At 44.8% G+C, this 12,187-nt stretch overlaps 1 protein-coding gene across 2 annotated transcripts in view; it reads left to right on the plus strand.

Moving 5' to 3' along the window:
* The window catches only part of dph6 (diphthamine biosynthesis 6), a 54,464-nt gene that overhangs the window by 36,826 nt on the left and 5,451 nt on the right, over positions 1 to 12,187 (plus strand). For both annotated transcript variants that reach the window (XR_014597358.1, XM_084012716.1), the window contains exons 13-14: positions 5,834 to 6,082; positions 10,945 to 11,326. Coding sequence is in view for 1 of the 2 variants with exons in the window: in XM_084012716.1 (XP_083868842.1) it covers positions 5,834 to 6,082; positions 10,945 to 11,326 (631 nt within the window). In the remaining variant the exon portion in view is untranslated. The remainder of the gene's footprint in view (positions 1 to 5,833; positions 6,083 to 10,944; positions 11,327 to 12,187) is intronic.

Raw genomic sequence — 12,187 nt, forward strand, 5'->3', positions numbered from 1 at the left:
CTGCCTTTTTAATGCAGCCACACTGCCATCTGTTGAGACCAGAGGGAACTACATCTCTTTTTGCTCTCCTCTGCATTTTCTGCACCGCCTTTCATTTTTTTGTTCGTCTGTTGTGATGTTGTGTCCATTACAAGCTACTAAGTAGCCACAGAGAAGTGAAGAGAGACATACTTAACTTCCACACTATTGACTGTTGCACTTAAATGTGTGTGCCATTTTGTGTTGACACAATTCTGTAGCGCCCAGGTTAAGTTAGTGTTTCCCATTACCAGCCAGGCCAAAAGATGAAGCTTCAAAAAAATAGGAGAAATCTGAAAAGACAGAAGAGACGAGGTGGTCACAGCTGGGAAGGAAGAAAGAACGGGGGTTGAGGGTTGCAGTTTCAGCATCATTCAGTCAGACAACATGCCCCTCAGCTGAAACAGCCAGACCCTCCCCGATTCTCTCGAATTAGGGAGATTAGCGGGAAAGCGCATAATGCAGGATGATGGAATTTGTCATAATTTGCATTGTCCTGGAAAGATTCAGTTTGATAGAGCGATGCATGGAGGGGCTTGTCATGTCCCACGGGCAGGTCATAGAGGAAGCTTGGCAGAAATGATTTTTGCGATATGTGCATCAGTCGTAAAAGCCTCAAAACCAATTTGTCAAAAAATGTGAGGTCGGGACAGTTGAAGGCAGCAGGGCATTTTGCCTAACGCAATGAAAAACCATGCCCCTCCATCACTCTTCATCCACTACCCAGCTCCGGCATGGCACAGAACTCAACAACAACAGACCATTTTTATTATTATTATCGCTTTTTAGTCTTTATTATGTTTTTGATCATTATAGCAACAGCAAATTTAGGTCAGAAACAATTTAATTTAGAGGTAAAAATGTGTTTTTATCATTTCAAAGATGTATTTATTTATTTGTGTATTCATGCCTGTTGGCATTCAGATGTGTCTCCCTGAGCATTCGCCAGTCAGGCTCCCCTGACCTTGGTTATGGTGGTGAGCGGCAGCTCCTGACCGCCGTAAAGTTGACCAGAGCTGACAGTGCTGCTCTTCCACATGGCTCAGTGTCTACGGCGTGGGCATGTCGAGGGCAGACATGCAGGCACAACAGGAAAATACGCATAAGCTGGAAGAGGGTGGGGGGTTGGGGAAAGGCCAGTGTCCCCGGCTCAGACTGACCACACGTTGCCTCGACAATGGCTCGTTCCAGTTGCGTCATTTCTTTGCTATGCTTCCAAATTTGTCATCATAAAAAAAACTGCGTGTTTTTGAACGCATGCTTATGGTTTGTTTTCTGAAATAAATGTGCGGTTCTAGACCTGAGAGGACGCGTTCAGAAATGCCCTATACTTGCACTCTTTTCTCTTTGTGCACTTCATACAGCTATTTATGTCGCCGTTTAAGTAACGCTGATTTTGTGTGACAGTTGAGCATACAGGGGTTAGGCTCAAACTGGAGCACAAACAGGAAGGAGGAAAAAAAATAGGGATAGTGGAAAGAAGAGGGAATAAAAAAAGGCAAATATCTCCCTCCCTCCCCCCCCCGACTTCCCATGAAGCCTTAAATGAGAAGCCTAACATGGGGAGAGATTCTGTAGAGGGAGGAACGGTTGTGGTTCTCCTGAAAGGTTTGTATTTGTAGAAATGAGGTGTCAGAAGAGGCAGGATTTCCTCAGGGCGCAGCACAACATGAGCCCATCTCTTATCATTTCCCACTCCCAGACGTGATCTGCTTTGAATGCACTAATGCTGAAAGAGCCCCACAGACTTGAAGCCAGTTCAAGATGAAATCACAGCACACATCCCTGACAAACTGCCATCCACCATACAAGGATTAAACAGTCGTTGCATATCAAAAAGCAGAAATAATATATGCACTTAAATACATTCAACAAAACTTCACCCTCAGTTTTCTCTTCAGTTTTTTGATCCCCACATTTTTTTAACTATTTTGAGCTATTTGCCAACCCTAAAATATTCAAGAAAGGGAAAGAATTGCGAAAGTGGGGGAAAAAAGAGTCAAGAGAGCAATTTGGAAATTTGTCACATATATTAAGAATGTTCCAGAAGGGATTATGGACCAAAAGAGTTTTAAAAAGTGTCCCATTTAAAATAAATTATAGTTTATATATCAAATAAAGTTTTGAATGGAACTTACAATATAAATGCAGCATCCATGTTTTGCTTCTGGCCTGTTTCTACTCACACGTGTCAAACTCCTTTAACAATTTAAAGTCTTTATTCACTACTTGATTTTTCAATAAATGCATGCAACTTTCAAAAATAAGCTTTAAAACATTTTTTAGCCCTGAGTTTAGGAACCTGGTGCTCTGAACACACACTTTACCCCCGCTCCATGGCCAGGCTGTAAACAAGCAAGAACATATTACAAATATTAACTACATTTTGCATTTAATTACCCAAATCCGTAGCGGATGCTAGGCTGCTATTACCCTTTTAGCTTGGTTACATGTGTCCTTGCATAAGAGAAAAGTTACACCATATTAATCTAACCTATTTTACACATTTTGTATTATCATTTTCCCGGTTAAATTATGCATGAGGTCTCAATGGGGAGAAATGTGACCATTAGCATATCTGATAGGAGCCGTGGAGCCGTTTTCCACCTCTCTCTGTCCTTGGAACCGGGCAAGAAAAACCTGACTGTTCGTCGATATCAGGTCATTTTATCCAGGCCAGCCCAGTTCATCCATACCGTCCCAAAAGCTCTGCTAATGACACTCGGAGACGTCATCAACGCGATGGGGGCCCCAGAGGGCCTCCAACACCATTGTGAATATAGTCTAGCACTGTCTGGTCATCTCTGGAAGCTCTTTGACAAAAAAAAAAAAGTGCAATTAGAAACACCTCAGACACACCAGCCTGAAACGAGACACCATTAAGGGTCGGAAGCGGACACAGCCAGGCGCTCCCGGAGTACATTTACATATATGTTACTGTCTGCAGCTCACCGGGATGAAGGGAGAGAACGTCTTTGGGGATGGTGACCTTTTGACACGTCGTTGGGTTTATTTGAGAAGAGATGGCATTTTAGCCATGAATTAAAGGTTGATAAAGCATGAACGGGGGGGAAAGTGCTTCGTTAATACCAAGCAGGAACGAATGTGTTGTGGTCCGTTTTTACTGTTAGGGCTGTTTGATCATTCAGAATTATGGTTTTATTGACTCAACAATGTGACGCCCATAGTGTTGTATTGTTGTATTGTTTGCAATACTTGTTTAGATTAATTATACATTTATTGAGAAGCATCAACAAGGAAGATTAAAAACAAAGATTTGACCGATCGACTACATGAGTTTACATTTTTAATCATTTTGAATTAATCAAATATCGAACATTAGATACTGTTTGATGTTTATTATTTTGATATATATTTGGTCCAAATTTCACACCTATAGGAACTGTATATTTTCTGATGAGGACACAAAAAACGGAGCTAGGATATTATAAAGAATATGTATTTTCACTCCAAAAGGCAGCTACTGATACCTGAAATTTCCTGAAATCCTTGAAAGTTGTGACAGGGAATATGAAATATTAAGAAGCATCTGCACAGAACATTTAGTATTGATTCACCCTTTTCTCTGTAGGCCATTTAGACCGCCAAGACTTTGCATTTGAAAAATACTTACCTTGTTATAGAAAGTTTAATGTCATATGCAATTGTTTGACCCTCATGAATATTAAAGGATCCCATCTCTGGCCTATTAAAAATGCATGTGGCATTGTGGTTGTTGATCACGTTTAGAACGCCCATGCAAATTGGACTGTCTTCCCTGTCAAGGCCTAAGATGAATAATGTAGTTGTGTTGTATATTCAGGGACACACCATTGACAGTCAATTAACAAGTTTGATTGGTGTGTGAACTCATTCTTTTGAACTGTTAATTTTATGTAAATAGTATTCGCTCTCCCTTTTCCACTGTCTCTCCCCCCATCCAGGTTCACCACGGAAAGATGTGCCCCCCCACCCACCACCACAGACCCCCCCAAATCCCCAATTCCACCTCCCACTAAGAGTAACCAGAGCGGGATCCTTAATAATTGATCATCACACACCTGCTTGGTAGAAGCTATGGGAGTCTGCCTTTAACAGTCAAGGGGCCCCATGCTAGGCCCCTTTTGATATTCAAATCGACAAATGGTAGCCGGCATTTATGAATTCAAAGTGAGCGGGCTCTTTTCATGGCGACGCGCTTGTTAAGAGATTCTGGCCACCCGTCCAACCTGATGGAGCTCCTCTTTGTCGGAGTGGATATGATGGCATTTGATGGCTCATAAATGGAATGCCAATGACAATTTGTTGTTGATGTGTGGGAATCTGGCTTTTTTTACGTTAGGCACACGCCGTAATGCAAGCATCTCGGGGAGATTGTGCTCGCACGTAAACGATCCGGTGATTGATCCAACTGGTTTAAAGCAGCTAGAGCCTTATCTCCCCCCCCTCGCTCTCCGTCTTCCCCCTCCATCTCTTGTCTCCCGCGCCGTCCCGGTAATTTGCGGCAGCAGACATGGAAACGGAAGATTCATCAAAGTTGACAAGTGAACCTAGGAGCCGGGGATCGCGGCGAACCCATCTGATTATGGAAATAGCCGTGGCCGCGTTCGCCCTCTAGCAAAACAGTCTCGCGGCGAGCGTCTCGTTCTGCTAGCGTCCCGTTAAAGGTGTACAGCAGGAAGGAAATCTTCCTGTTTCCTGTTTATTGGAACAAGTTGTGTCATGGCCTGTCTGCGTAGGCCTCTAAGTCAACCAAGCAGACAAAACGGAGGGCTTGTTTGAACTGAGCGGGAGAGGGCGTTTGTTTTAGAGGGTGCTAAGTATTAAACCGTCGCTAACTCCGCTAATCTCAGGGTGAAACATGATACCCCCGGCTGTGTCTGTGCTAATCAGCGAAGGACCTTGTCTCGGGTCATGTATCAATTGATTCAGGCCTTTCCTGATCCTCCCCGGAGATCTGCATGCGCTCCAAGGTCCACGCATCGGCCCGGCAATTATCAACATGTCACCAACAGCTATTTGCATTGACCAGCAGGTAGTGTTAAGCACTAATGCCATCCAACCTCCAACACTAGCGAGCCACAGGGTCTCTAAAGGCCTGACCTCCTTAATGCCACTCTTCATCCCCACTCATCTCTGTGCATTAAACAGATAGATTTAAAAAAAAAAAAAATGTTTTACCACGTTTCATTATGCAAGAAGCTTAATTCTAACGGAGGGACTTTACAGAGAATTGAGCCTATTATCACATTATAAATAACACTCGGGCAATGGCGACACATTTTCGCAGAATACCTGCTTGTGAAATGAGAATTGTTTGTGTTAAGATGCTGATAAATGGTAGAGGTGAAACTTGTTAATTAATGCACTGCTACTCAAACACTTCTAATTCATGTTAATTTGATTATAGCACCTCATTGATGAATATATATATTTAAAAAACTATTTTTTTTAGTTTGATAACTTGATTCTTGCGTCTAGTTTTGTGGTTGAATATGTTTGAAGTTCATAATTGTCTAATTAAATCAATTTTATTTTATTTTACCCACTTTTGCTACAGAGGGAAAGGTTTGAACCATCACTGTTGGCGTTATAGTCGAAGGATTGACATTTGGTAGAGATTAATTTTCACCTCAGGATGAATTTGGTGACTAAAATAACTTTGGTGATTAACTTCTAATCTAACGCTTCTAGCACCCTCTAAACTTCCCATGAACCTTAGCTGTACTTAATGTTTATTGCCAGGAGTTTGATTGTTAATGGTTTTTACCATAATGAAGCTAACATTGCTGTGTTTTTCTTGTACCCTCTCCAGGTTGACGAGTCGGTTTTCTGCGCAGGCCAAATTGCTCTGGTCCCATGTACCATGCAGCTGGTAGCGGCCGGCACCAGGACGCAGGCCCGTTTGTCCGTCAGCTACGTGAAGAAGGTTCTGGAGGCTGTGGCCAGCAGCCTGACTCTGGCGCACGTTGTCCAGGCCCACTGCTACACCACAAGACTCCAAAACATCCCCATCATCAGGGCCGTCTGGGCCAGCATGCTGAGGGCCGCGGAGGAAGAGAAGGTCAGTCTGTGGAGGGAGATTTTGTTTATGAAACACATACCAGTGGTTAAAAAGAAGAGCGGCGACTGGCTGTTTTATTATAGATGCAGGGGAAATATTGATCATACTTATAATACGATACTCCTCCCGCATAGAATGAACACATATTTAATGGATTAAAAGACAAGCGGGATCCATGTGGCGATGAATAAGTCAAAGAAGCGGAACTCGATATGGTATCCAAGTTTTTCAGAAGGGGGCCTTTCAGAATTGTGTTTTCTGGTTGCGAAATAAGGGAAAGTTCCTCGCCCCTCTCTGCCCCCTTGAGACGCAAGCCGCCGCGACTGATATTTACCAGTGAGCGCGCTCATGAAAAGTTGATGATGTGGGAAACGCTGGTGTCTTTGATAATGCGGAGGCTTGGCACAGAAGCAGATGTCTTCCTCAGAGCTTCCCTAATCCTTTGCCCCCACACACCATTTTGGAGCTCCGTTCAACTCTCCGAGCAGCTTATCCCCCCCATCCCCCCCTCTTCACCCCTCTTTCCTGCCACCTCCCTCCATCCTTCCCTCCATTCCACCGCCCCGGCTTACAACCCCTGCTCCATGCGTCTAATAGGGGCACCAGTCTCCCCTGGCAGCCCTTCTCCTCCCACGGTAATCTGTCTAGCCATGGGAATAGGGCCTCGGGGAGAGGCAGGAGCCCACCTCCAACATGTGGCTCTGTTCAGTGGTGAGTGCCGTTAAAGACGAGCGAGAGGGTGTCAACTTTGTGTCAGATCCACAAACGTTACAGCAGTATATGTTAAATTCTGAAAGTATTTTTTTGAAGGGCCAGCAATCATATTCTCAAAGCTTTGAGGTAATCTTTTCTGAATTCAAACATACAGTTCAGCTTATCTCAGTCAAGAGCTGATGTCTAATTGTGAATATATTTGACTCGTTGCACTTTATTGTAACTCACAGTGGAGGAGAAATCTTGAAGGTGTCGACGCCGTACAGTCAATTGAGCATGCGGAATGGGTCGCTCGGATAACGAGGCTGACCAAGGGCGAAGCTTTGGGAGGTCACGAGACGGGGCTCATGTCAGAGGCCGTTGGAGATGGACACCGTCGGCCATCTGTTGTGCTTCCATGTCAGTCAGCTGACCCGGGAACACTGCTTTATTTTCAAGTCATTGCCAGATTAAGCATCTCTAAGTGACAGCTCCATCTGTAAACAGGTGAGCTCTCTTTATTTGCCTCTGAGGCAGATCATCCTGGTGCGATTTCCCAGCTTGGCCCTCACACTTTCTCCTCTCCTCCACTTTAAGGAAAGATAGGGAGGGCTGCTGTAGAGAGGGGGGGGCTACTGTTTCATCCTAAACTAGGTGAAATGCTCTCTCCCCGGGGTGGGGATTATACAAAGCACCGGTGCTCATTCGAACTGACTGTAATTAGAATGTTTAACTGAGGTCAAACCCTGATAAGACGACTCCCACAGACAACCGAGATAAAAGGAGGCTTGCTTCCCTTCCAGGCAGCCCTACGAGGTGAAAGATACTGGCATTTCAAATAATAATAATAAAACAAAATGTGCGACTAAGGTAACATAATTTGCTCCTTTTCAAAACAGAAGAAATAAAGTGTTTTACAGAAAGAGAGAAAAGATGAAAATATAAGACAATATGATAACACAGGGAAACTCTGACCAAAAAAAAGTGTTTTATTTGGTAAATATACAAAATATACTATATAAAGTACATTTTAAAATAAACATAAAATGGGAAAGTTATACCTAATATGTCATATTAAACTGGCATGTACAAAAAAGTAATTAAATATGTGTGATTAAGTAATTAAATACATAATATGGTATTTTGTTTGGAGTCAATAACTATAGGTTGAAACCATGAGTGCAACATGTAATGTGGCAAAGCGCTTCATCAAATGTTAGACTTACATGTGCAAAAATACAAACCTTCCGAACGTATGTTCAGACACCAGACCCGTGAAGTGAAATGCTAGAAAACACCGATGCCGAGCGCGTCTGTGAAGCCAGAGGGCCATGTTGTTGTTGTGCGTTGATAATTTCTCTAATCAGGTGGACGAAGAAGCTTGCAGGGTTAATTGGGAGCATGCTGGAGCCGCTACAAGTGTGAAATTGTATTTACGGTGCATTAAACCACGAAGAGCCTGTTTGTCCGCGTGTGTGCGAAGGGTTTGACGAACGGGGGATGATGTTGATGTGATCAGTCAATAAATGTTAAACAGACGTCCCTTTGTGTGGCAACGACAGGTTTGGAAAATATGTCAAAAAGTAAAAAAATTATTATGAAGCAGGTTTCATTTGATATATATTTTATATTTTTATATATTTTAATTTTGGAACTATGTAAAAAATATTTTTTTAAATAATGTTTTTTGTTTGTTTTTTGTTTTATATAAATTGAATTGACTGCTGAATTTGCATCGTGGACAGATTTATCTCTGCATTCCACAGTAAAAACGCTTTTTGGTATCATCTCTCTCCTGCTTATGTGGGACTTTTTGAAGTAAATGTGGCCCCTGGTGTGGTTTTATTATGGCCTCCTGCCCTTAAACTTTTCCTCACCCCACTGACACGGCCTTGTGTGTTTCATTTACACAAACAGTCTGACGAGCTTCATAGTCGGATGTTAAGAAGGAAAAAAAAAGAGCAAGCGAGCGAGGGAGTGAATGGGAGGGAATATTATAGCAGACTGACAGCACTACAGTAAGTGCTGAGACATGAGCCACATGCTGAAGGCGTCCCGCTGGGCAGGAAATGTAGGGGAACTGGCTAAGCAGTGCAGTCCCATCAGCTCCCCGCTGTTCCCCGCCTTTATACCACTTCCTTATTACCGTGTTTACCGTTCGGCTTTCACGCCTCTCGGCCCTCCAACCCTCTGCACGCTTCAGGCGCACGGACGCGAGTTAGGGGGGGGTGGAGGAAAGTGGGGGAGAAAGAAAACAAACACGAGGAGAGAGGCAGGTCACACCCCATCAGTGCAGAGAGCTGAGTGCAGCAGATCCAGACTTTATGCGTTTACCTGCTGCCTACGGAGTGAGAGAGAGAGCACTGGGGGGAAATGGCTGCATGCCCTGGAACTGAAGTGGGATGAAGTAATGAGATGGATTGTGTTAAGTGGCTGGCGTAGAGTAGAACAAAGTCCTCAACACACACACACACACACACACGCACACACACACTCTGCCACCTGCCTGCCCTCCCAACTTGCCACTCCAGCACTCAGCTCCAGCACATGTCACAGTTAGTGTTTTATTGGATTCCTTTTAATAACTGATCTCTGGTCAGGTAGGGATGTCAGCCAATGTCCCCCCTGTCTCTCCTCTGGCAGGGTAATGGAGCTCTAAAACACACATGCACATCTAGAAACACACACACACACACATAGTGCATCTTTAGCACATTTAGTTCTGCGGAACTGCTGAACAAACTTCCCCGCCCAACGTAACATTTTGGTGGCCGCATTAATAAAGGAACAAAAAGGGGACTGATGTAACCTCACCCGACAGCTGTGACAAAAAGTCAGCAACTGTGCCGTGACAGTAAAGTCCCGCCAGAGGCTGGAGCTGCAGTGCCGAAGTCCCCCTGATCTCCTCGTGGACGGTCGGTTGGGTCTAGTTCCTCTGCATCCAAGGCCTGCAGGGTGGCCTTTAAGCCTGGCTGAGCAGGACCCCCCTGTCCTGTCACTTCTCTCCCCAGTTCCCACTCTCTAGTCCATGTTCAATCACTATTGACAAGAGCAGGAGCAGTTCCCCCCTCCAGGAGAATACCTAGAAGGTGGTGCCAGAAGTGCTAATCTAACATTTATCAAAGCACGAGACACGTATGTACGCTGTCACTTCTCCGACACGCTAAGAGGTCGGTGCTGACACGGCTATTGTTCTCTGCTCTCGTGATTGTTGTTGTTGATCACTGCGAGCTAGGCTGCCTTCAAAAATCAGCAGAGTGAAGAGATCTTAACCCCCGCAGTGCATTCACATGCTCATTCAGGACACTTGCTTTTTATTCCCTCACTCTCCGATGGCAAGAGGTTAGCTGTTGATACACAATTAAGCGTTTGCTAAAGTTTAATCTGAAGGTAAGTGCCGCTTCAGTGAATCCGGCTGATTGGGTCATGACGGGTTCGTCCGTCGGAGGGACAAAGAGGCCGTCGTCTGCTCTTGTCAATGATTTCTCCCTTTTTTTTCTTCTTTTTTTTTTTTTTCAGCGAGCGAATATCAAAATAAAATGTAAGTAACCTGTTATTATTCTGCACTTACGAAGTGGGGTGTAAGTGGATGAAAATTGATCCAGCAAATTGAAAAGGGGGTTAAGTGTTTTTGCCCTATCGACTCCGACTGAAATGGCGCTTGTATAAAACACTCATTTCTCTCCCATTAGCAGATGAAGCCACGACCGAAGTATTATTAGAGGGCCACATTGTTGCACTGCTTCCAAGACATTTTGTAACTGGTAATGGCCCCCTCAGAAATAAAGAGATTTTGGCTCTCAAAATTGAGGCCTTTTTGTGTGGCCGAAACTGCCATAACGTGCTGTGAGTGATCTTCTTATGAAAGGTGAGAAGTCATCTTATAGGACCCGTCGTGTTAGCAAATGCATCTCCGAGTGAAAGGAGGCAGCGAGCATTGTGGCTTCTTTTCTGAAGTGTTTGCACACACTGCCATTACCTCACAATCCCATGCTAATTGATAGCCTGTCAGGCCGTCAAGTAAAAAGCCTGTCTTAGTGCTGTGTGGTAGAGTTTTATGGTGCGCTTTGGGATAACGCTCAATGTCGATGGAGTGGCGTTTTTTCTTTTTTTGTGGTCAGGCACAACACCATGTGTATCATTTGAATTCTATCTCGTCTGCATCGCAGGAACTGCTGTGGGAACCTGAGATCCAACCCGGGCCCCTATTGGTCGTCGTGGTGCCGGCGTTACCCAAGGGCGCCGCCGTTGAGCTCCACGTGACTGCGATCCAGGACGATCCCGCCAAAAGAACTACCCGCCACACGACGACGGCGCGCGGATCCATCGAGTGCCACACTGTGACGTCTGCCGACGGGTGTGGCGCTTCGCTGTCGCTCTCCCTGATCGCCCCCGACAACGACCCGGAGGTCAACCGTGCGACGGATGTGACGGAAGCGGTCGCCGCCGCGTTCGAGAAAGCCGCGAAGGAGATGGACGCCGAGCTGGTGTCGCTGTGCGCCAGGGTGTTCTACAAGCGCAGCCACTCGCTGGCACGGCACGCTGCTCAAGGTATTCCATTACGTTTCTACACAGAGCTTTGAATTGATCTAATATTTACACTCATTAAGAGGATTTATCCCTAATAAGCTGTTCTGTTGGAGGCGAGTTAAGCTCCACATCGCTCTATTAATGAAAACAAACTGACAGCGCCGTCTCTCTCTCTCCGCGCTCTCTTTTCACGAGAAAGTTTGAGCCGACACTGGTTGACTAAACTAAGATATTTGGGGAAGCGATCTCTCCAGAGGATCTCCCCTTCTTCCTGTTTAATTATTGTACGCCATTTGTTGTGTCTGCACCGTGTACCAGTAACCCGAGCAGCTGGCGTGCTCTTTTGTCATCATTACACTTTAATACGCCACCAGTCCTCCCGCTCCCGGGGTTCTAGGTTCTTGTCATGGCAAATGTGGAACGGTATTTGTTTTACCCGCAGAGATGTTCTCTCGGAGGGGAAGAAGGGCGACGAGCACATCGATCACGCCGGCTCAGTCGTCAAGTCATCGCCGAAGCAGTCAATTAACATTTTTGAGCCTTTGCCAAACCGGCCGTCTCACTGTCACTTTATCTTCGACGTAACTCATCCTCTTGACGATGTGGAATCGTGGTAACCGGTGATGAATGGGGAACGGGGTTGATTCACTTTGAATACGTGTTGACGGGAACGACGGACGAACGTCGCTATTTGTTCTGTTACCTAATTCTATAATTGTTATTCGGCATTGTTTCATGATATATGATCCATGTCATTTATTTCTTCTTGCCATGAGGAGGAATATTGTTAAAAAATGTAAAAAAAAAAGAATAATGAAACAGATTAGATTTGGTAAATAACCGCTAAATGTTTCTAGAAACCATTAACTGTGTTACTGGGTC

The sequence above is a fragment of the Eutrigla gurnardus genome (genome assembly GCF_963514095.1).
Source record: "Eutrigla gurnardus genome assembly, chromosome: 7".
NCBI lineage: Eukaryota > Metazoa > Chordata > Actinopteri > Perciformes > Triglidae > Eutrigla > Eutrigla gurnardus.